At 39.8% G+C, this 25,026-nt stretch overlaps 1 protein-coding gene across 2 annotated transcripts; it reads right to left on the reverse strand.

Moving 5' to 3' along the window:
• Window positions 1-7,141: 7,141 nt before the first annotated feature.
• Window positions 7,142-24,840, reverse strand: tmem229b (transmembrane protein 229B). 2 transcript variants are annotated; one of them, XM_044142165.1, is made up of 3 exons: window positions 24,761-24,840; window positions 24,517-24,668; window positions 7,142-9,079 (listed from the first exon to the last, which is right to left on the reverse strand). In XM_044142165.1, exon 3 carries the CDS (start codon window positions 9,029-9,031, stop codon window positions 8,423-8,425), a length of 609 nt encoding a protein of 202 aa, XP_043998100.1. In that variant the 5' UTR covers window positions 9,032-9,079; window positions 24,517-24,668; window positions 24,761-24,840; the 3' UTR covers window positions 7,142-8,422. The 2 variants fall into 2 exon arrangements, with proteins under 2 accessions (XP_043998100.1, XP_043998099.1); XM_044142164.1 differs by having other exon boundaries at window positions 24,517-24,830.
• Between the last annotated feature and the right edge of the window lie 186 nt (window positions 24,841-25,026).

Consider the following 25,026-nt stretch of genomic DNA (forward strand, 5'->3'; position numbering starts at 1 on the left):
GAAATGAGTGGTGGACGAATGCTGGGCAGCAGGACTGCAGCCTAGAGCTGAACTGCTTCATCACTGTGTTTTAATGTTCATCCCGTGGATAACCGGATGGATTATTCACAGCTGCCTGTACACACCCAGCACGTACACCTTCCAGTAAGAGACTGCGGTGTTTTTGTTTTTGAATGCGGCCGGATGTAGTATCAGCCTATATCTGCCCACTTGAACAACAAAGGAGCGAGTTTGCTGCAAAAGCTCTGATCTGATGTTGTGATGAACATCTGGGTCGAACCCCGAAAGACGAAGAGGTTTTTTCAGAAACTGCAAAGCAGCCGAAACCCCGCTGTTCCTTTAAATAAAGGTCTAAAACTTAACCGGTTTAGAGTTGCCTTTGAGTCATAATAGCAGGAACATTGATTTGATGATTTGATGATTTTCATTATGGCATTTGACAAAATGTATTATTTCATATTTAGTTTCATGTTTAAACATGATGTAAACATACTTCACACCATATTTATATGGTGTGAAGTGCTGTGAACTGCCTTGTTGCTGAAATGTGCTTTATAAACAAAGTTGACTTGACTTTAAGCACTAAACTGAAATCTGGAACAGATGGTTACCGTGGAGACACAACCCAAGACAGTGGACAAACATTACTGACCTAAACTACTCCCTTCCTGAGCGCCGTTGAAGCTTAGTTATTTAGTCACCTCAAAACACTGAAATCCTCTGGACCAATTTAGCTTCTTTGCAAGCTTTAGATGCAAAATGGAAGTTTATTCTTGTCAAACAGAAAAATGTTTTACGAGTTTGTTCTGGTAAAACAGCAAAAGATCGCCACTGCTTTTAAATGTGTTTTAAACACATAGAATGTGACAACTTTCAGTAACAGTTGTTTGTTTTTTTGTTTTGTTTTGTTTTTTTATTATTTTATTTTTGGTTTCCATCATGTACACATTTTACAGAGAATTTTCCTCCTCGAATGTTTCACATTTCAAACGAGGCATAGAAATATTGACTCACGGTGGAGTTCAAAGCAATGTTGCAGAGGAAATAATGTAAATTACTCTCACTCCCCTGTCTGTAACTAGTTAGTCGCTACAACAACTCCGAGTCTCAACTTGTGGCAAAAGCAACCTGGGGGAAAAAAAGCTTAGAAAGACCAAGATCTTCAGCTACCCAGCATTTTTTTTTATTTCAAGCATTGTTTGAAAACTGCTTTTAGTGACATGGTGATTCTTCTGAGGATGAACTTAGCAAACGGCCTCCTTCTGTACAGGTCACTCTGCAAAAGCGCAACACTAGGAAACCCATGATGCATTTTATTTATTTTTTTTTATGTATTAACATTAGTAATTGAAGAATACATCTCCAGATTCCAAATGAGAAAACCCACTAGGAAGGGCATCATTTTAAGTTAGAAAAACAAAACCTGTTCACTGACACTGACCTCAAAATCCAATATGGCAGCCATGCATTTGAAGCACATTGGTAGCTGTCTTCATAAATAGCTTATCTGCACTTCTGAAAGTTTGTGTCTCAGTGAATCGCCACACATGTGAATAAAGGCACTACAGCCGTTTGTGACCACATCTATGCAGCTTTAGGACAGCTTGCAGAAAGTGAGTATCCAGAGACAACAACGTCATGCATAAAGACCCCAGGCGGGGATTTTAACCTGGGACCTCCTAATGTCATGCCAGAGCTTCTCAGTAGCATTTAAGTTCAGACTTTAACTAGGCCACTGCAATATATTTTTGTTTGTTTTTGTGAGTCATGCAAAGGTTGTCTCGAGAACAGAGTGCATGGATCCACCAATTGTTGCAAATTATCCAGTTGCTCAAGAAGGAGAGAGCAGGCCAGGTTCTTCATATTATTGCCACTATGTGTCACTATATTTTGCATTCGATCTGAAGAGACGCACCCTGACCGAAATAAAATATAAAAGTCTATTCTGGTCAGCATTAATTGTGATTAAAATATAATTTAAAAAAGTCTGCATGGTGAGAAAATACTTTTACACTTCCGTGAATCCTTAATCCATGCAGACTTCCTCTTACACAAACTTCAATCATGACCCACAACACAACGAAGTCAATCATGAAGACGCTTGCCAAAACTTAAACACAAGACATATTTGGGTGTGAGCTCGCAAACAGCTCAACACAGTGACAAAACAGCCCTTCGGATGTGCCCGAGGGAGGACACTGGTAATCCGCAGTGCAGAGATTACAGGTCTTCAGTTTCCATATTTGGTCTGAGAGGCCCTGATTGGAGGAAAGGTGATGAAGCCATATGCCGAAGGTGTGAAAGAGGCCAGGCCACCATGGCTCTGGGCCATTAGTGCAGCAGAGCGTGCAACGTGGACACACCTTCACATGGGAGCCTTTGTTTTGGTTGCCGGGCCCCGAGGCCGGCGGGAAACCCGCAGTTAATCGAATACTTTGACAGGCGATATTCTTGGAACCTGAGAGGTGTGGCCACAAAAAGAGAAGGAGATGGAAACTTGTTTTGCTTTTGCTCCAGGCCTCTTTATAGGCAAATGAGATTTGTGATAACCCATATCTACATTTAAACATATTTTTAATTGTGCTTGAACACTTCTAAACTGGTGTCAGAAACAAAAGACCTGGTATAAGCAAAGAAGAACAACTCTGATCATGTTGACTGCAATGAAGGTCGTATTGACGCCCACACCTTAAGATGAGTGGAAAGTTATATTTGAAGCAAATCTGTGCTTTGTTGCTTTGGAGGCCCAGTCATGAGATAAAACTGCTTGACAAAGCATTTGCTAAGTGCAGACTGGTGACTCAACCTGTGACTTTAAGCTGAATTGCAAAGGCAGGATTGCCTTGTTTTTGTTGGTGAAAAAGAGCCATCTTCAGGTTCAAATGTGTACTGCAACAGAAGAGCAGTCCTATTCATATCGTAAATGGAAAGGTTCTACGTTTCCTTTGAAATAATTGAAAAAAAGCTACATATAACATAACATATAATAAAACTACATGTGATATAACATATATTATGATGGATGAGGAGAGCTTTTTGTTGGAGAAGGAGTGGGTCGGGGATACGCTTTAGGGCTGCAGACTGCAATTCACTATGCCAGCCACATGGAGTCGCCATAACGGCGAGTAAAAACTTCTGTGTTGATAACAAAACTCAAGAACATCGGAACAGTGAAATGCCTCTCCAAAAAGAAAAGAAAAAAAAACTGTCTCAGCGGTGATCTGAAATAAATGCTTAACCTTATAAATATCCTTCAAGGAGAGAGACAGACGCTTTATTGCAATTGATCAAATTGACCATAGATTCCGTCCTGTTTTCTATTAGTTACCTGCGTATTGAGTCAATGGGGATTTGGTCCCATTTTAGGTTAAAAAGCCCCGCTAAGCTCTGTGTGAGTGGGTAAATCGTGACTATTTTTAATATAAAAAGTGCGACCTTTTTCCTCATTCCATGTATAAAAAGTTACTTGTTATTGATTGATGAAAGCGACAGAAATGGCTTCATGATAAAAGAAACATCAATGACTTAAGCAGCACAGTTTAAAAATGTTCAGTGTTCAGTATTGCAATATAGCCTATAATGTGTATAAACCCCTTTTCATTAAAAACTGTAAGTGAAAAACTTTTTACTTAAAAGAAAAGACACAAAGACCAGCAAGATGTTTATTTTTAATTCATGAGGGTTAAGGACAATAATTAATCAGGAAATAATATAAAAAGGCATTCTAGACATATTTCACAGTTCTCACACCCACACACATTAAAAACCAAATACTTTTTTTTTAACATTTGCTCCTCAGAGATTGATAAATCATTCATTAGCGATATACAGTACAGATTTCTCAAGAATCCTGCTCCTTTTTCGTTTGGGTTTCTTCTTCTTCTTCTTTTTAAAATAAAAATAATGCGAAGATCAATCAGCAGCAGCTTTAAACTGGAGTTTGGTGGAGCTGCCTTTAGACATGCACATTCAAAGAGAGAAAAAAATAAAACAACACCAGACACCCAGCTTACTGTTAACATCTTATTCATGCACTTACTTAGAGACAAGCGTCTCCGCGTGACTCAAAGTTCCTTCACACACATATTGCAGAGAATACATTTAGGTTAGCAAGTTAAGATATTTACTGCATATGAATTATGCAGAGACGTTTCCTTAGAAAAGGGTAATAATCGCATCTACAGTATTGCTTTTAAGCCTAATGGAAAATGCATACAAGGGCGAAGAGTGCAAAACAACACAGTCCGTTTTCTGGATGTTTAGCAGACCACTCACCACTGGGTGGCAGCACTTCATCTGAGATGCAGAGCAGCTCTCAGGAGAGCCACGCGCAGATAAAACTCCACGTTTAACGCATCAACACAGGAGAAGGTCATAGTGTCCACTTAATCAAGCAGAGCTGTGGAGACATTAAAAAGAGTAATGTTTTTTTTTATTATTATTATTTATTGAGTTTATCCAGAGTCTACTAGTACATTTTGAGTCTATATTCGGTTTAGTTGTGTTCCTTTCGTTCCCAGGAACATGTTTAGTAAAGAGTCATTTGACGGAGGCAGTCAGCTTGCGATCCCATGCAGGATTTATATTGAAGCCAATAAAAACATGCTTAGTCTTATTGATGTGTCTTTTATAACTACTGATGTTAGTCTTGAATGTTTCTCTGGGTTTTGTGTTTTAAAATTCTCTAGAAATATGCTCATGGTACCTACAGAGGCTTCCAAAAAGCACTTATTTTTTTTATGTCAACTACACAGCAAACATGTTTCACCTGGATTTTATGTGACCGACGAACACAAAGGAGCACATCGCATAAGTTTGCAAGTCAAAATCTGAAAATTGTTACTTGTAATCTGTCTTTACCGTCATTGTGAAGTGGCGTGTGGTTTGTAGAAACAAACCTCTGAGGCCTTCACAGAAACACAGCTGTATTTGTACTGAGATTCGATTACACCCACATAACTTCAGAAGGCAATAAGTTGCACTTATTCTGGTGTCAGAGTAAAGAGTGTTGAATACATATTCCTCCTAGCACACGTTTATGTAATTATTTTAATTGTAAAATAGGTTGAACACAATGTGTTAATTCCACTGTACAATTATGACTACTTTGTGTTGATTTTTCACATGAACCCCTATAAAAATACACTGAATTTTGCAATCCCCAAAAAATGCCAATTCTTTTGCAAGGCTCTGTGATTTGGGTGTTTTTTTACAGTAACTAGTATTACATAAGACTTTTAAGTCTTTGCCATACTCTAGATAGCATCAAACCACACAAAGTGGTAATTGCAGACAGAGACACACAAGATAATTCTTAAAATCAAATAAATAAATTGCAAAAGGCTTTTATGTTGATGGCCATGACTCACAGTCGTCACAGACTATAGCATATAGGTAACAGAAATTATGTCAAGAGGAATAATTTTATTTATCATCCCCGTATTTACCAGAAAAAACACACATATATGTCCAATTACACACACACACACACGCACACACACAAAAACACAGTAGGAAAGCATCCATGCAAAGCCATGACCTGCTTACTTACAGTTTAGTGGTTCAATGTGTGGCTCAAGGACACTTTGACATGCTAGGAGAAGCCAACCGCAGACCCTCGCTGATAAACAGCAACGTCTGTCATTCTATTTGCACATGCAGCACAGTGATTCATTAGACATACATTATGGTTGTTGGTTGAATAAACGGGCTGAAAGAATATCTTTCCATGCATTTTTTTTTTATGTGATCCTTGAGAACCAAAGTGAAAAACTAAATAGTGGTGAAACCCTGCTTCTGGGGAAGGATGCATTCTTAAAGGTCCATTGCTGCAGAATGTGATGAAAATGCTGCCAAGAGAACATTAGCCAAAGTATTTCCTTCAAAAGCCTCTATCAAAGAAATTAAATTTGGCCTGGTGCGACTTTTAATTCACACAAATAGGTGCGATGCGGCAGCCACAGTGTTTCACAGGGACAGTTTTTGCTGTCGCACCACGTCAATCCTTACATTCACATTAAAAGTGATGGTGGCAGAAAGACGACAAGTGTGGAGAAATATCACGCAAAAGAAAAGCAAACATTATTAACAGTGTTAATTTAATTGCTCCTTTGCAAACTCGCACCCTCAATTCACACACACACACCCACACACACACGTTACCTGCAGTAGTGATTTTCTTCAGCCATTTCATACCCATAACCATACCATTACATACATCCGTGTAAATAATACCAAGACTAAATCGTTTTACCTTTCTTTGTAGTCAAGTGTTTTTGTGTATTACTGTAGACAAATGGTCAGAAAATGGCTAAATTTTATGTATAATTTAAATAGTTTGTAAAATAGTTTCCAAAAACGTCTTACTTGTTAGTTCTAAGCATTTTGGTTCTGATTCCCATTTAGGCCGGCTGAGTTAAAGATCAATGAAAGCAGAGTAACAATGAGCGACCTTCTGTACGTTGTTGTTTAGTTAAGTCATGTAGCCACATTTTCTTACATAGCTATGATTAGAGTATGGAAAGACACGTTAAATTATGTCTTCTCAAAGCCAGTATGAAACTGGTGAATACAAATCTGAAAACAAAAAAAATAAAACAAAGTTCTGTAGTAGCCAACTCCGAAGTATACAAGTCTGTAAACAGATTTACAGACTTGTCCACTTTATTTCTTGTTAAAAAGAAATAAAGTGGACATTCGATTTTTACAATTCTCGCATCCATAAACTGGAATACAGAGTTGACTCGGAAAAGCTACCACTAGCAGAAAACTCATAATCGCTCCTTTTTCATTGAAGTCAACTGGTCAAAGCGGGGATCTGGACCAGTGTTAATACTCCTACTCTAAAATCTTCAGAAAATAATATACAATTAAATAAATCATAAGTGAGCTTCATAAATTTCTAACTACCAAGACAATAAATTGGTCCTGTACCAAATGGAAGTGGTTCCGGGTCAAATATTACTGGTTGTGTGAGAAAGAAGGGTACGAATTGGCGAAATTGCACACAGCTCTGAAGACAGGTGTAATATAAACACAGAGTTTTAGGTCATTCTCCCCTAATACTAAACTTGAAACCAGATATTTACATCAACTGTATAAGCAAGACAGCTTTATCTTATTCTCTGATATTACGTCAGACTCGCCTTTTCCTGTTTCCACCAAAATTATTTTTATCAGCACCAGAATAAAGAAGGAGATTTTTCATTTCTATAACCTTCGTTAAATTTAGAGTTCCAAGATTACATTTTTTAGTGAGTCCAGATAATGAGAATGATCTCATGGCTTTGGGATCTTCTAATTCAAATTGAGGAATATCTGTGAACCTGTGGATATTCTTCAAAATAACTGATCAATCATTATTGTGGTCTGAGAAAAGCGAGAGAAAAATGGTTATGTGTCTTTTTATAAAGTGCATGTTAATATCTAGTTTTATTTGTGCCTATTAAGGACTTTAGCACCTTATGAGAATAAACAAGAGCCTTCACCTCACATCCTGACAACTTACCTCCATACCAAGGTATTTAAGACTCAGGTGACTGTTAGGTTTTCTTTAGAGACGCATGTTTTGTAAAGAGTTTTTCATAGATAATCAATGACTTGGCTGTTGGAGTGTGTGTGTGTGGGTGCGTGTGTGTGTGTGTGTGTGCATGAACGTGCACTGTTTTGACGGAGGGAAGTAGAGGCCGGCTCTTTTGTATGCTTAAAAAAGAAAGTTTGGGAACACCCACAGCAGCACTTCTATTGCTGTTTAATCAGAGGCTAATCAATTACTAAAAAAAAAATTGCACATGCGACCCTAATATAGATTACTTATTACAACGTAACCATGACAAAATTCCTCATATCTTCATCGTTTTTTCTATACTGACAACTCAAAAGATTATCTTAATTATTACACATTCCTTTGAATTTAAAGAAAGTCCGGCATTTGGGTGTCTAGATGATACTTCGTGGCTGTGCGACTTTCATTTAACATTTCTATGAGGCAAGAGTACTGTTCTTACATAGATTGGTGCATACTTAAAGAACATAAATACTGTACTTTTATTTTTCAAGAAGTCTTTTTAAAGAACAAAAACAATAATCTTTGCAAAACTGCTTTTTTTTTTAAACCCTATATTCTGAGCTCCAAGAAGGAGTTTTAAAGTTTAATCCAGATCATTGAAGATCCTAATATGAGGGTCAGCCCCATGTAAATGGGTGGATGTAATAACAGTAGCATTATGAGTCCCTGTGTAGCTAACAACGCTGAGTATTTGGGATTTGAAGCTTCAGTTAGACATTTGTTTTCTGGCTTCCTCAGAACTAACTTATTCTTGATGGCTGTCTCTCAATCTCATGCACTAAAGGGTGAGGATTGCATATGGAAAAGTGCCAGTGGCAGGTCAAGGAGGTATGACAGAGTCCCCTGCGAATTGACTCAATCAACTTTAAGGTAGCCATTTGAATTAAAGCCACTCCCCCTCCTTTGTTCTCGTTGTCTGTTGCCTTCCAAAGTTTCTCCAGCACTTCCTCCTTTTTCTCTTCCTCCTCCAGCATCATGCCGATGGTTTGACCAGCCGTCCTCGGGCCCTCCATGAAAGCGTAGCCTCAGGGTTTTGCGGATAACAAAGCGCTCCACGATGAAGGAGGCGCAGAACCACGGCACGGCGTACTCGGCCGTGATCAACCCCATGAAGTTGTAGCGGAACTCGGTGTAGTCCCAGGGACAGGCGTTGAACTGCCGAAGCAGCAGCCCCGTCCCAAACTCCCACAGGTAGGTCCACAGAGTGTAGATGATGCAGCGCAGCAGCACGGGGCAGCGGCCGCGCAACTTCAAGTACATCCGCTCTACGATGAGGATGCAGGTGCCGTAGATGAAGAGGGCCCACACGCTGGTCACGCCGGGGAATTTCCAGTTGCAGTTGACCACAAACTCCCAGGCAGCAGTGAACATCACTTCACAGAAGTAGCCATGGATGGCGTAGAGGTACCAGCGGGAGAGGGCCGTGAGAGGAATAGGGTCACTTGAAGTTTCTAAGGTTACCATGGTTGCTCTTGTGGGTTTCACACAGATTTTCTATTACAAGACTCAGATCTGAAAAGAGAACAAAAACAGACTTCAGAAATGAACATTTGGAAAACCTCCTAACCCTTATTCAACTCTGGTACCAAAGGAAAGGACATTTTGCTTGGTTGATTTTTGTCATTGCCATAACAATGTTTCATGGTACTGAATCTCATACTGCTGAACAGTCTGTTTATTGTCCCTCAAATTGTGCCACATTTGTAAAGAAATGCTTTCATGGGTTGAGCAGCAGAGTTGAGTATGTGGGTTGCTCTCATATAAGACTTGCCAAAAACCAAACAGAGCGATAGTGTGGGGTGGCATTTCATCATTGTCAATCTTCACAGAAAGAGGTATCAAGATGAGATCCTACAACCAGTGGCAATCCCATATTTGCCCTCTTTGGGGACCCAGATCTAGCCTCCATAATGTTAATGCCCAACAGAGAAAGCTTTTACAGACACTACCTTCAGAACGAAAGAGAAAATATTTCCTCCCTGCAGTCCTGACCTCAACCTCATTGAACACTGGCGTCAAAGACCAACGTAACTACGTGCGACAATTGCTGGTTGAAGACTAGTATGTCATCTCACACCAATGTGCAACCAAGCTGGTGATCAGAATGAGGAGAAGGTGGCAGGATGTTGTGACTGCATATGACACACTGCAGAGGCCCCTGTTTATCCAATTAATGGTTTTTTTGTGTAATTGCTTCATCAAGGTTCAATCCCATAGGCCAACTGATGACACTCAGCAAGAATAAGTAGCAGAATAAACTACTTTGTATTAGCACAGATGATTTGAAAGGCTTTCCTTTGCCACAACCCATATACTCAACTCTGTTGCTCAACCCACAAATGCATTTTCCTTACAAATGTGGCACCATTTAAAGGGAAATTAAAAAAAAAGCTTTACAATGGCATAAGATTTATTGAAAGAGGTATTGCTACAAAAGAAAAAAAATTGATAGAACAGAACTTGCCAAGTTGTTTTCTCAGTCTCCGAGATGGACTATTAATACAAGACATCTAGCAAATAATGTGTGAACAGCAATGTGCCAGCACAGAAATAGCTGTGGGGAGTCAATACAAAGTTTCCATCACGTACGGACAGGAGGAGAGCAGTAGAAGATGTAATAAAATCTCCAAAGCTCGCTGTTAGAGAACCGCAGTCAAGAGTGGAGTCTCAGGTCACCGAGTTTCCATAGCAACCACAACATGCTGTTGCGATATAACCAAATGGTTCGGGGTGATGCCAGAAAAAAAAAAGAAGCCTTAACAGATGGAAACACAAAAGGAAATTCTACTAGGAGTTGAATTGGAAGGATGTTCTTTGGTCAGAGGAGACGAGGACTGAGCGACTCAGCAACAAAATATGTAAGATGCAGGAAGAGTTGAGGAAAAGCATCTCATGTTCAATGCAAAGGATTGTGGGAGATTGGTAATGAAGGGGGGCTGTTTTTCGTTCATATCTCCTGAGAACGTTTATAAAGTGTATGGCTTCATCACCTCTTTGAAATAAAATGTAAAAAACATCTATATTTAATCTGAATATAAGTATAGCAAATGAGTCTTATTGGGTATTTCTGCAGCTTAATAATCAAAACACAGACCAAATAGAAAACCGACAGACATGGCCACCACAAAACAAATCAGCATTCTTCCATGACTATCTCAGTATCAGGATCTGCCTCCTACAGAAAACTTGTTTGGGTGAGATGTGGAAAATAAAATGTTAAATGTGTCAGACACTGCATTCTGGTTTGTTTGCTTTGCTCCCTGCAAGATTGCTGTGTTACGCCTCCTGTTTAGTTTGTATCAAAGGTTGTTGGTCTGGATAGTCTAGTTTGTTGTCTTTGGATTTCACCCAAAGCTTCTCCATGTGAATGCCATTTATTTAGAAATAAAATCTTTTAGTTTCAACGATTTGGCCCCAGGGAATCCAGAATTAAGTCTTCAACTCTCTTTCATGACAGGGTAAAAATGTACAATTCGCCAGGCAGCAAGGTTCTGACAGTGAAAGTTCAATTTCTGAGAATGCTTGTGAAAGGCACTGCAACTGCTTGTAGAGATTTTCCAAAAAATTACAATAATTATTCCTCATTATAAAACACTGACATGCAGTACATCCCATCTTAAGCAATGATTGCAGCCTAACTGTCCAAACAGAGTCTGCTGCCTGCAGAATTAAACAGGATTTGCTTCCATCTCCAGCAACAGCCATCTGGCCAAATCAAAAGTGAAATCTTCAGGATTAGAAATTTAATTGCGTGGGGTGCTAAGCCACTTTTAAATTAAGCCAAGGCAGTGAAACACTGCAGGCATCAGGAGATTTAATTAAAGACTAGAGGCTGATGAAGCACTTAAAGTGTACGACCTTTCCTCAGCTGATGCTATTTACACAGTGAGGGCATATCTTATGTAACGTATAGCTTTGTCAACTGACTGCCTACATCAACACTCTGCATCTCCAACTCGTGCTGCTTGACAAACATTTCGTGCTGACATATCAGGTATCAGAAATCCCACAAAGGGACGGGCCCGTTCGCGGCTCTGCTCCACACATCGCCTCTTAAATTAGAAGAACACTGAATGCAAACAGCACAATGACGAATACAAAGGCAATTTTACGCAATAAGGCCACGTAGGTTATATCCTTTACCATACAATGTCTCCAGAGGAAGCTGTCATAGCAACAACGACTATACAATAGATCACAAACGCTTGGTGAAATTACATCTTAGTGCGAGGCTGCAAGTACAAACGCATGTTTGAAGAACAAAAGGTCTTTTTTTGTTTCTTTTTGTCTTCAAAGCCCTGGCTGTGACCCAGAGAGAGTCCACAGGGATTAACACATTTACTCCAAACAAGGAACAAGGGTTTCATGTGATTAACTGGGCCACAGCGATGGACCAACTGACCTCCATAAACCCTTTATTCCATCTTTTCTCTGGCTTCCTGGGAAACACACCTCATCTATGAAAGTTAGACTGGGTCAAGGAGTACTTTTCAAATGCTGAGAAGAAAGGTTCAGCCTCTTACAAAAAGAGAGGCATGCTGAATTTAATTCTCCTTCGCTTCCATAAGTTAGTCATGTCAGATTGTTAAATTGTGTCAAAGCCTCAAGGAATTCATGCCATTATGATTCTGTTTCTCTGTATCATTCGTTTTTTTATGTCTCAGTCACTGAACTACATCTGCGGACTGCCTGGTATTTCAGTCATTCAAATTCCACAATATTTGGCATATTCAGAATCTGTCAACTATCACCGACATTATTTATACCTCTTACACTTTACAAATGTCTCATGGAAGAGTCAAAAAGGCACACGGGCTTACCAGGTCACTTTTTGTTTTTCGGCTTCTGAACATCTTCATGCTATCAAACCAGAAGCAGCTGTTTTAGTTAGTATTACAAAACAAATTTATGCTCTTCATACTTTTTCAGAACGGGGCAGTTAGGGAATTAAAAATACTTTTACAAAAGATTATTGTTTACCGTGTATACCATATTACTGTAAGTATATTAGCTAATGTTAAAATAGCCAGTGCTGCAAGCCTGCTAACATTTGCTAACCTGCTGGCGGTAACATTAACTACTACACACTAGCTAATGTTAGCATATCACCCAAAAACAAGTAACAGGTAATATAACTACCATTAATAGCAATTTACAGGTTAATGTTACGATGTTAGCTTTTAGAATATCAGTATTCGTTACTGCCATATTTGCTAGTGTTTTCAACTGAAGTTAGAACCATAATGAATAGCCATGAAAAATAGCTATTATGCTAATTTTACTATGCTGGCATTTTAGCTAATGCGGGCTCATAAAATGCTATTAGCAAGGCAACTGATGCTTGCTAGTCAGGTAGGAAAGACTTAAAAATAATAAGCACTGATTTTAAAACTGGAAAAGTGCTTTCTTAACAAAAGGAAAGAAAGCCTTTCCACTCATTTTAACTGTAGCCTACATCACAAATATTGACTTTTTTCATTTTGCCTGAGCTCTCCCACTTAAGTTACAAATGCCCTACTGTTTAACATCGTCAGCTGATTTATGCTCTTAGATTTTATTTTATGGTCTATCATGCCAGGCTGCTTCTTCAATCTAACATCACTTTTAACCGTTCAGCTTAGTCTGCTATGACTTCAGTTTCTTCAGCAATTTTCAGTTTTTGCTTCTGCTGTGCAGTACGGCTCTATTGAAAGGGATTGTTCTCAATTTCTGCCTCTTTGCTCCCCATAACATTAATTTTTGCTTCAGTTCAACTTTTTCAGCAGAATGGAAATTAAAAATCAGATTACCAATATACTAGCTTACAGCATCCATATAACATTTGTGATGGAAAAGCTTTTAAAAAAAAATCTAGTTCATGTTTTCCCCATAAAACTGAATTATTGTCAAATCTGCAATTATAAGTAGACTATAGTTTAAATACACCAGCCTATTCTTACTTCCAAAACACCTCATTGATATAACCACTTTCTATGCAGATCAAAGCAGTGTGTTTGCCACATTGTTCTCTTGTCATCACTGACGACCGGTTTCTCACAGAAACGATGTCCGCTTTTTCCTCCCAACACTTCCCCCTTTCTCTCTCCACCTAAAATGCACATTACATTCGTCACCCACACACATGCAAATCTGCTAATGAGAAGGATTATCTAAAACTGTAATGAGGCTGTCCAACGCTACAGCTCCTGCCAAACACACCATACACGCGGACATCCAGACGAAGACGAGGCAGTGATGTAGCACGAGAAAAGGAAATCATTTCTGTGTTCTTCGTTTCTGAAAACAGTTAGTGGCATTTCTGATAATTTTATGGCGTTGAAAAGCCAGAGAGAGTCAACACTTGACATAAACTAAAATGGTCCAAACAATTTATTTTCTATACTCACAGAGATTCTTGTGGTAATGATTCTTCTCTATCCGGTTAGGTTTATAAAACGTTTTCCACTTGTGTGTGCCAATGTGCGTGTTTGTGCCCAAGGTAAGGTGAGGCAGGGTGAGTTATTTTGAGTAGCACCACTCAAACAAAAGATCATTCAAATAGCCAAACTCAGCGGCGAACTGGGACTCCTCTAGCCTGTCTTCAAATCATCGCCTCACAACAGATATACGTAACCACCAATCCCTCTTGGTGGCTCATTTAATCCTGTAAGTCACACCAGTCAGTCTGGTGAGATCATGGTCAATGTGAGCTTCTTGACCATGCAGTGGGTCCGTGCGGCCAAAAGGGGCCGGGTCTACAATGCAGCGCATTCACATACATTAGATGCATCACACACGCATTCAATTTAGCTGATATTTGTGTGTCAGTTTGTTATAATTGTTGCACACCCATTTCAACATGGAAAAATTTAAACATTGGTTGCATCCAATGTAACTGAATCTCCACTGCAAAGTGAATTTATTGGAAAAAGCAACAAACATGCAACAAATCTAAAAAAAAACAACAAAAAAAACTATTTAAATAGCTGAGCAAAGCTGAAATAACAAGTTGTTCCTTTAAGTTAAACACAAAAGAGAACTTTTAATGACAGCAGTCTCTAAATGATTTAACTCCTTCAAGTATTTGCAGAAGTCATTTTGCTGTTGACCTGCTAGAACTGTGATGTATGGCCACCCAATAGGTTCTGGAAGAGATCTCGAGGAGACTTGTCATGAGCAAGCCCTCCAGTTCACTAATAATCTTGCTTCTGGATTCTGTGATCATGTTTTTCGAATCAGACCAGAGTTTAAGTCAGGCGATTATGTTTGATAGTCTAGCATTTTCCAAGTAGTCCTTCTGACATCAAGCCTTGGTGAATCACGCTTGAGATCATTGTCCAGTTTAAATGGCCGATCGTTTCGTCACACTTTGAGAAAAGCCAGCATAGTGTGTCTGTGTCTGACATTAAAATGACTGTCATAATCTGAAAAATATGACACTATTCTGCTCCATAAAAACTGAATAGGCCTGTGTGATGATGTCAAACCATAATACTGTTGGCATCAGGCTGGCTAGATGTTTGATTAGCTTAATTTACTTCTGCATGTCGTGGCAGAATCATGTAAAAAGTTTGGATCTGTGCTATTGTTACTGGTGGAAATAAAGAAGATGGAAGAGTTCACTTAAGGGGGCAGAAGGGCCTAAGCGTTTAAATAAAAAAATATCAGATATCCGAATGAAAGTGCCGAAGGATCCGCAAGCTACATAGCTTACCCTTCCCATGAGGCGAGGGATCATGCATTGATCAAACAGCAGCATGAACTAATGAGAGCAGCACAGATCAGTGACACACATAGACACATTAGGAAAGGACAACTTATAAAGCTGCTGGCTTTCTGGCTGTGAGACATTTTGAATGTAATCTGTGCGGCTGGATGAACCACAGAAAGACAGCAAATCTGCAACACTGCAATTTCCACTCCGCACAGGTAGAAACTGCTGTGCAAAAACAAAGAACAAACCTTTCATGATGTTTATTTTCTCATTAATCATCAACTACTTTCTGTCTCTTCAAACATGCACGTCGAAACATGTCAGGTATCTCTGAAGAGACAATGTAATTGAATGTCTAGTAATAAAATAAACTAAAAGACTTTATCATATAGAGACACAATGAGTTTTACTGAATAAAATTTTAACCATAAGTCTATGAAATCTACTATATTTGAATTGTTTAACTTTATGAGTTTAGTCAAAACACTGCTTTTTGATCAAAATAGAATAAAGTGTGATTAACTGCAAAGCCCCTAATTAATTAGATACACTTTTACTGTGTCCCACGGCTAATTCAGATGCACCATTAAAAGATGAGATCTAATACAAGATGTTAATGGAACATTTATTCTAATTTTTTCACTGGAGTTAATACAAAGCCACGTTGGAAAACGTGCTACATGAAATCCTTTGAAACTTGCCAGTTTGTTGCACTTTTCTTTAGCTGTGTCACAAATTTCAGACCCCCTTCTGCTGACCTAGCAAAACCGAAAGTTGCTTTTATTTAAAGAAAATGCAAGGGACGTACCGGTTCCCAACGTTTTTGATTACTCCCATTTTACAGAAGTCAGGAAGTGATTGAAATATTGATAGTAAGATACTTAAAAGCACCCAGCTAGACTAAATTGGAATTTCTTTGACAATTACATCAAGATGACATAACCAGATATCCCCATCACTTTACTTATGCTCCTTTATTGACCTGTTGCCTCATAATCACACAATTAACTTGCCAGATAGTACTTTGCTCTGCTTTTGATGTAGTTGTTGTATCATACCCTCCCTCCCCATCACAGAGGCGCTAAATTATCGATCAACATGGCTCCTGCCTGCTCCAACTGCAGTGGCCCCATTTTGGCATCACCCTTTATGGAAACCTGGCACAAAATATCTCAGTTCGAGGTCAGAATCAGAAAAGCAGGACGAAACAAACTGAACTGAAAAAGCGTAAATCAACCGCACAGCGCAGGCAGGTCTTGTTTAAGGAACTGATTGTGTGCTTTTAAGAGAAACAACATGATTATTTGTGAAGGGAACGGGTGACAGGTTTCTGAGACATTCGGCGAGCAACAAAACACACGGACTGATATACGGAGTAAGCGAAAGGTAGAGCATAAAGACGTCTTTATGATGCTGACAGCTATGAGCTCTGACAGCGAACACACTGAGGAATCCACAACACAGCCCACAGTCAGGTTATCTTCCGTGCCGGTGTGTTTCCGAGTGTGTGTGGCACAGATCCCAGGTCTACTCTGACTTTTGGAAGGTCACTTTGGGAGGCATCAGAGTGGAACCAGCAGCATCCGATATGCAGGTGAACGACAGTGAACCGGGGTGACCTTAGCGACAAGTCATCTCCGATGACAGAAACTGCATCAACAAGAACTGCGCTCCTGCATTTAAAGGGATAGTTTGGGATTTTTCAAGTGGGGTTCTGTTAAAAAGCTCATAAGAATTTAGTATTGTATTGCTCTGCGTTTTCATTTAGCGAAATTAGCATGAATTCTGGTTGGTCCAAGAGAAGTCAAATTATCTGCCTTTCACAATCTTTCAGAAATCCAAACCCAAAAACGACACAGGACTTTTTGAATTTGGGGTTTTAAACTATTAGTATGTTTCCACTGGGTGGTTATTTATATAAACACGATTATTCACACTGGACATTGAGATAGCAGGCAGCGTGCTGATATTGAGTCTTCTGTGTGAAACACTTACAGATCATGCAACTCGCAAAGCGTTTCCTGGTCAGAGTCAATGTCTGATATAAAACTAAAGTGGTTACTGATGGATGGATACTGATGGGAAATTCATGCATACAATAAGTTATAATTAGAAATCATCATAATATATATATATATATATATATATTTTGTTGTTGTTGTTGTTAAGTAATTGAAAATTCTAACAAATTATGTAAAGGAAATAGGAACTAGATCAAAATTTTGAATAAATACAAATTAAACAAAACATTTTCAGACGAAAGCTTTGCAAAATCGAGTTTGATCTATTTTAAGAGGCAAAAACCAAGCGCCTTAAGGTCTGAAGTATACACACAAGACAGGCTTTAAAGCTTAAATTCTGCTTTTAAATTCCTGCGTCTTTCAGATTCCTCACATACCTACCTTTATCACATGTTCTCTATATCCACGATGAGCAATAGGCCGAGTTGGGAGGGATAGCGGGGGGACGAATCCAGAGACGGGTTTGTAGAGAAAAAAAGCTGGACAGGAGCGGGGGATGGATGAAAGGTGGAATGGGAGAACCCCATGAGGCGGCACAAAATAAAAGGACTCTGATCGATTGCAAAGACAGGTCGATTAGCTCCGAAACAGCAAGCTGGCCTTCACCCCCTCACCCTCTCACCCCCCAGGGCAGAACTACGCCTCTCCTCTCATTCAGACTCGTCCAAAAAGACCTAAAACTCCTGCTGCTAAGATACGCCGCTTCTGCTGTCACATTTAAGAGGGAGTGAGTTCAATGCTCCATCATCAGAGCTTTGACTTTGCACTCTTGGATGCAAAGAAGCATGTCAAAAGAAAAGGAAGTTAATATCAACGTTGTTGGCTTATACAATGTGTTTGATACAAGTGATTCTGCTCTGAAAATCATAAGGCACTATCCATGAACAGCCACTGTAATTATTACTTACATGCAGATAATAGGAAAATTCTCATTATTACAAGCTATTTCTTTCTTGATAATGAAACATTTTTCCAGTTATTTTAAGGAAACTACGTAAAAATATCTAGATTTATCAGATACATTCTTATAGCATCCAGATGATATCTAAATTTCTTTCTTTATTAGAACACATTTTATATACAAATTTCCTTTGATAAAGATTAGAACTGTGTACACACTCCAATTAAAGCAGTTTAATGTATTATTGCATTTGTGATCTAAGGATGGTGAGATGGAGGGAGGGTAGGAGAAAATGGAAGAGGAAGGAGCGAATAAGGAAAGAGAAGTAAGGCAGGAAACTAAGAAATAAGGAAGCAGTGAAAGAAGGAAGAAAGTCTTGAAATACAAATATTTTCCACTGGTTTATCTTCTCTCTCCTTTTAAAAAACAGGAATCCCACACCCTGCAAACAACACGCAAAACGTCCCTTTAAAAGCAGTCTTCCAGTTAGGCGTGTAGAACATTTCGTGCCCCTCCTTCTGGTCTACAGTTTCAGAAAGCAGCTCAGTTTAACAACTACGTTAGACCTCAGGTTATATACACAACACTTGCTTTTCGGTCCGCTACGGCGTGTCTGGTGAGGCCGTGTGATCATGTGAGTCCGAGCCGCACAGCGGGAGGCGGCCACGGCTACGCAGGCTACGTTCATTCCTCACACCGCCCCGTGAAAGTATTCAGACCCCTGAACTTTGTCCACAGCTCTTAAGAATCTCATTTCGACGCAAAGCAGTGCAAAGTTGTAAAAGCGTAGAAAAACAACTCAAGGGTTTTATTTGTTTTTATATTCAGCTCTTCAGTTGAAGTTTGATCAGCCTTTTTTGCTGCTGGCAGCTCTGGACACAAACAAACTGACATTTTTCTATTGTTTTTTTTTTGTTGTTGTTGTTTTGTTTTTTAAAAATATATAAAATTTTATTTTTCAAGTCTTGACAGAGATTCCCAAGTAGATTTAGGTCTGGGTTTTCACTAGGCCATTGTAAGACATGATTACGCTTTGATCCAGTTTGCAGAAAAGTGACCTTTTATCCTAAACTCAAGTCTTCTGCAGCCTTTTATAGTTGTTTTTTTTTTTGGGGGGGGGGGGTTTAAGTCACATCTATTTTTCCATTAACTCTAACCAGCTTCATTGTTGCTGCTAAAGAAAGATGTCCCCACAGCATTAGGCTGCTACTACCATGCCTCATCTCGGGGGTGGCGCAAGGTCTTAAGATTTCCAGACCAGAAAAGTTCAACTTTTGCCCCATTCTGATCAGAGCACCTCTTTCTCGTGGTTCCTTGTGGCATACTCCACCTGAGCTGAGGATTTTTGCAGCTCCCCAAGAGCTACCCACCATTCTCTTGGCAGTTTCTCTGACTACTCGCCAAGGCTGCCATTTCTTTGTAAGGTTTGCAAACATGTAGCCTCCGAACCGCGTCCGATCCTTCCAAACATTACGGGTGCGATGCTTTTTCAGACAGATGCGCAGCTTCATTCGCAACACAAAGCCTCGGTTTGCATGTTTAAGCTCTATAATTAGCAAGGTCTCTCAATAATGCTCTCAGGTAAGGCTGGAAAGGAGCCAGGAAGCGCTGACACTAAAAGCTCCGGCGCAGCACGGCCGACGCAGGCCCGTGCAACTTTATCAAAGGCACCCTCTCCATAACCGCAAGGTGAAAGCTTTAGCGAGTGACGCAGAGCGGCGGAGGAGGAAGGATTTATGTAAACAGGGAGGTGGGTTTCGGATCCAAAAGGCTTTTATTGATTGGCAAGAAATAGAACCTGAAGTCACGCATGGAAGCAAGGAGGCTTCTTGTCTTAAACGTGACGAGTCAAAACAATAAGCTTTCCCAAACACGTCAGTTAGCTACATAAGAGAAGGCTGAACTTTCTAACTCTTTAATTAAAGTGATTCATAAAGCTGTCTAGGCAACATGTCCGTTTCCAAGGGTGATCGGACAGGCTGAACCTCTAACTGGAAGCAATGGCTCTGTTTTGGCCTCCAACAACAACGCAATAAATCAAGAAAAACAGATTGGTGTGTAACTCAAAAGGTATTAGCAAAATATTTGATTCATCAAGGTTTATATAGCAATTTATGTCACCCAGGGACATGTGATTATAAAGATTTGGGATAAGTATGACTAGACAGAAAATGTTTGGTTTTTTTTAAACTGTCCACACCGCTATCTTTTGTTGCATCAGCATAATCTCACACTGGAAATTTCAGGGGGGAAAATCCAATCTGTAATTACAGTACATTTATTCAGTGGGTGGAGAGGATCTCATATAAAAAAAAGTAATTTCTCTAATTACGTTAGAAAGTAATTACTGGGTGCATAATTACGTTCAATAAACCCATAAAATAAGTTAAATGAGGCATTTGTTTCTCATTTTTATGCTGATCAGAGTTTCTAAGAACCTTTACGATATAATTTTTCCCCCTATCGTATAAATATGAAGCAACACAGCGGCCACATTTCTGAGCCACTCTACAAAATGGGAAAGAGAAGCCACTAAAGTAAGGCAGGAATCAATTTACCAAAACTTGCCCTTTTTTCCCCCACAGGCAATAATTAAAAAGTTTAAAATAGCTAGAATGACAAAAAAGGAACATGGGATTATTTTATAGAGATTATTTAAGAATGACGTCACATCTTGTCAAAAATTTGCATGTTTATTCAAAAGGTCCTGTTACATTTGCAGCTCCAAAGACAAAAGTGGCTCTTTGGACTATAAAGGTTGCAGACCCCTGCCTCCCAACAAGAACAGCCCTGAGGGGGAGAATCTGTTGACAGGCAACTAATAGTTGCACACTCTGCAAATCATGCTACTGCTACAAACTAACCAAACACCTGAGACTTGGTGGGGATTTCACCTTTCAGCGTGACAGCAACCTTTAACATAGAGCCAGAGTGACAGTGGAGCTGGTTAGATAAAAGCAGATTCAATGGTCCAGTCAAAGTCCAAACCTAAATCCAGTAGTAAAGAATATTTGGGAAGACCTGGAAATTAATATGTTTCATGCAATTTGACTGATCTTCAGCTATTTTCCAATTTAGAATGAGCAAACATTTAAAGTTCTGGATAGAACTTTAAAAATACCCCCACCCCCAAAAGGCTTGCATTAAAATGTTGCTGCTGAAGTACTGTCTAAGGACGGGTCTGCGTTTATGCATTACTTTGTCGGTCTGTCGTAACGCCACACTAAGTACATGAGGTTTCTAACTGCAATGTGACAAAATGTGAAAAGGTTCGAGAGGTACAAACACTTTGCAGGTCCATTACCGTCCTGAAGTACCAGATCCTGAGAAGTTGAAGCTCTGAGATTTGTGGGGTCAAGCTATGCATTAAATCTTAGAGCTCCTCAGGAAAAATCTGGAGTTTTATAGACATTGTCGCCGTGGAAACGGTAAAATGGAGATGGATGCACCTAATGGACGGGGATTCAACTGGCTATCAGATGTAGAAGCTTTGTAATCAATCGTCGGTTATGCATAATTGATGTTGGTTTTATGGCAAGAGATCTGTGGAAAACAACAGAGGTACAGAAATGTCCTGTCCAAGTCAACCCAATGAACTACTGAGGCTACTGAGGCTTTCGTTCAAATCAATAAACTGGAATAGCGTGTTGAGTATTTTATTTATAGAGAAAGGGACAACTAACATCTAGAAGGTGAGACCAAGGCCAAACTCTCCGAGTGACTTCAGAAGTACCCGTTTGCTTTCATGCCACAAACTCAGATTTTTGAACGAGCATATTTGCTAAACCCGACCTGTGATATGACGCAGACGTAGTTTATTCGTAGCATTCCATCAATTCCAAACACATAAGCTCAGTGTGTAGAAACAGGGCCAGTTCTGGCATGAGGTGACCTCCTTCTAAGCTAGGGGTGAGGGGGATAAAATAGATATTATCATTTTATTTATTTATTTTTTTTAATGGATTTGCAAACATTGAGAGTCATTGAGAACCAGGGATTCTTTGGATATATTCCCATCCGAAAGGATTTCCATTGCAACAGTGATTCCCACACGCTGTAAAGTGACGGGATCGCTAGCAGGTGAGATAACCCTGACATGATGTGACACAGGGAAAGCCGTTGACCCAGAATCGGATGTTACTGTACTGAGCAATTTGCTGATGTGTGGCGGTTAGTGTGAGGTGTGCTCCAAGGGAGAGCAGTAAAAGAAAGTCACACTGCTGTGAATGTTAAATGGCCTGTACTTCTGTAGCGCTTTATCTAGTCCAGAGGACTCTAAAGCGCATCACACTGAATTTACCCACATTTTCTCAAATATTAAAAGCTGTGACAGAATGCACCACAGGAAAGGCGGATCATAAATAAAGATGTAATTTTAAAAACAGGTCATTATTTACTTCAGGTATTTATTTACTTCTGAATTAGGTCGCTAGTTTTTTAGTTAATAATCTGTTTGGTGGTTTTACTGAGCGATATAGGCTATAGCAAATTTGTTGTTATGGCACTATAACTGCATGCAATACAAAGAGTTGCCTGTATTGCAAAAAGTTTTACCTAAATATTTAGGTACTTACGCCCCAATTCCTGTAATATCATTGTTATACTTGATATTTAATGCATTAACTAAAAAAAAAAACAAAGGTTTTTAGAAGATAAGAAGGTGATGAAGTCACTAAGAAACCAATAAAAATGCGTTGTTGGGATTGCTATCAAACTGAAGCAAAAATATATATATTATAATTTTAAAATTGATTTTTTATCACCAGTGATGTCATCCTCCACTCACAACATTCACTAATATTATTGGGCATATCAGGTTTTACGCGCTTAAACTAAGAGCAGAGCAAATTTTTCGTTCATCATTGTAGCATTTTAGCTAGCTTGGAAAACGCACGCAGTTTTGCCTAAATGAAATTTTCCGCATAAATTCTACTGCACGACTGTACTTGGCTGCTTTGTGAGCTTTCAACTTGAACAATGTTCAACATCTGCTGTGAAGTTTTGGTTATCGGCTGCTTCTGATTCTGAGGTAGTTTTACTGAATGTACAAATAATTCAGGTCGGATATTTTAGAATTTCAACTAGAGATGTACAAATGCAGTCCAGGGTTTATGTAAAGAGTGGAAATACTCCTTTACTGTAACGCCAAAACTGAAGTCTGTAGACAGCCAAAAATAAAAATAAAAAAAATCTTACAGTAGCTACTTACAATAATGCCGCCCTCCTGGGCCCGCGCCACATTGCCAATTTCATTAACCACCACTATGTCAATATTATTTACCTTTTGGCCCCTGTAAGGTGACTTACAGTAAGACCAATGAGTTGTGAAACATCAACACGTGAATACAGAGTGGAAACAGACCCGCTGCATCACTACGGGAATATTAATCTTGTGTCCACACACACAGCTCAGAACTGTTACTCCCTTTTAGCAGTGTTATAATACGGGGTCATTTTGGGATTCCTCGCTGTGGAGGCTGTTGCGTGAGTTATAAATAGGCTACGGTCTACAGTGGAAGCGACAGCGGGGATTATCTCAACCCAAATGATAATGAACTGCAGGGTTTATGTGGCATAAATCGATTAGGGTTTTGTTTTGTTTTTTTTGTTTTTTTTAAGCTTCTGCAAAAGGCTTCCACAGATGGAGCTACACTGCGGACCCGGGGTCCAGGCGTCCATCCGCTCTGCAAAGGAAAGGCTTTTCTTCACGTCGGACGCCCGCCGATCCTGATCTGTCCCGGGAAACTGGAAGGGTGGGGAGGGGGCAAAGGGTAGGGAGGGGGGGAGGTCCACTGCAGCATCAAGCACACTGATGATGAGCAGTGCAACACACTACAATTAAACATACATGTAGCCGTGCAGCTCATGCACCGATTTCATATCTGGGATACTTTGCAACTCTTTGGTATCGCATTAAAAGAAAAAGGTGATTTGCGATCCACAAAGGCGGTTTTAGTCAGAGGGGTTCCCAAATAAACTTACGATAATCCGGATTTTAACAGGTGCAGCGGCGCGACTGCGCAGACAACACGCGCAATATTGTTGTTGAATATGAAAAGAGAGAGAGAGAGAAGGGGGGTACTGCTTTAGACATTCAATTGAATAAACGGTTAATAAACAATACCACTGTTAAGTTCGGAGTAATCTGGTGAAATTTCATTGTGAAAGGAAAATAAAAGCCCAAAAGAATCCCCAACACACATGTTGTCTCACATGTTGTTGCCCTGAATGTCACTCCGCTTGAGTACAAACATGTTGACTGCGTGTACCTCTCTCTCCCTCTCTGCTCTGTCTTTTTACGATCAGCACAGCGAAATATATTTTTATTTTTTACCTTCAGAAGGGTCTCTGCGGTGTCTGCCCAGGCGCACACCCCGGCGGATCCTACACATCCCTCAGTGAGGTCGGTCGGGGGAAAGTCGGTGTCGGTCCGTGCCTCTGCTAGCCTGTCGCCCGGCTTCTCCTGTGCGGTGTCTCCGCTCTGTCCTGTGGAAATCCACACATTTTTTATTTTTTTTTTTACTTCACTGCAGCAGCGGCGGCGGCGGCACCAGCGGCACATGCTCAGATGGACTCACTCCTGCATCTTTGCGCTTAACTGTTTCTTCACCGCAGCTCTGCGCCGCTTGACAGCCAGGCTGCGTGATGGTGCACGAAGGACACGGAGAGCAATTAGTGGCGCTATTTTCCCATAGCGCCACTTTGTTTTTTGTTTTGCTTTGTTTGTTGTAGCACTGATTACAAGTGCATTTTAATTGATTATTAAAAAGTTTGGTAACGCTGTAGTTGTTTTGATATTGATATATTTTTGCTTTCTGCGTACAGTTCCTCTAAGTTTTGAATA

This window comes from Gambusia affinis, linkage group LG16, assembly GCF_019740435.1.
Source record: "Gambusia affinis linkage group LG16, SWU_Gaff_1.0, whole genome shotgun sequence".
In the NCBI taxonomy this organism is placed as follows: Eukaryota; Metazoa; Chordata; class Actinopteri; order Cyprinodontiformes; family Poeciliidae; genus Gambusia; species Gambusia affinis.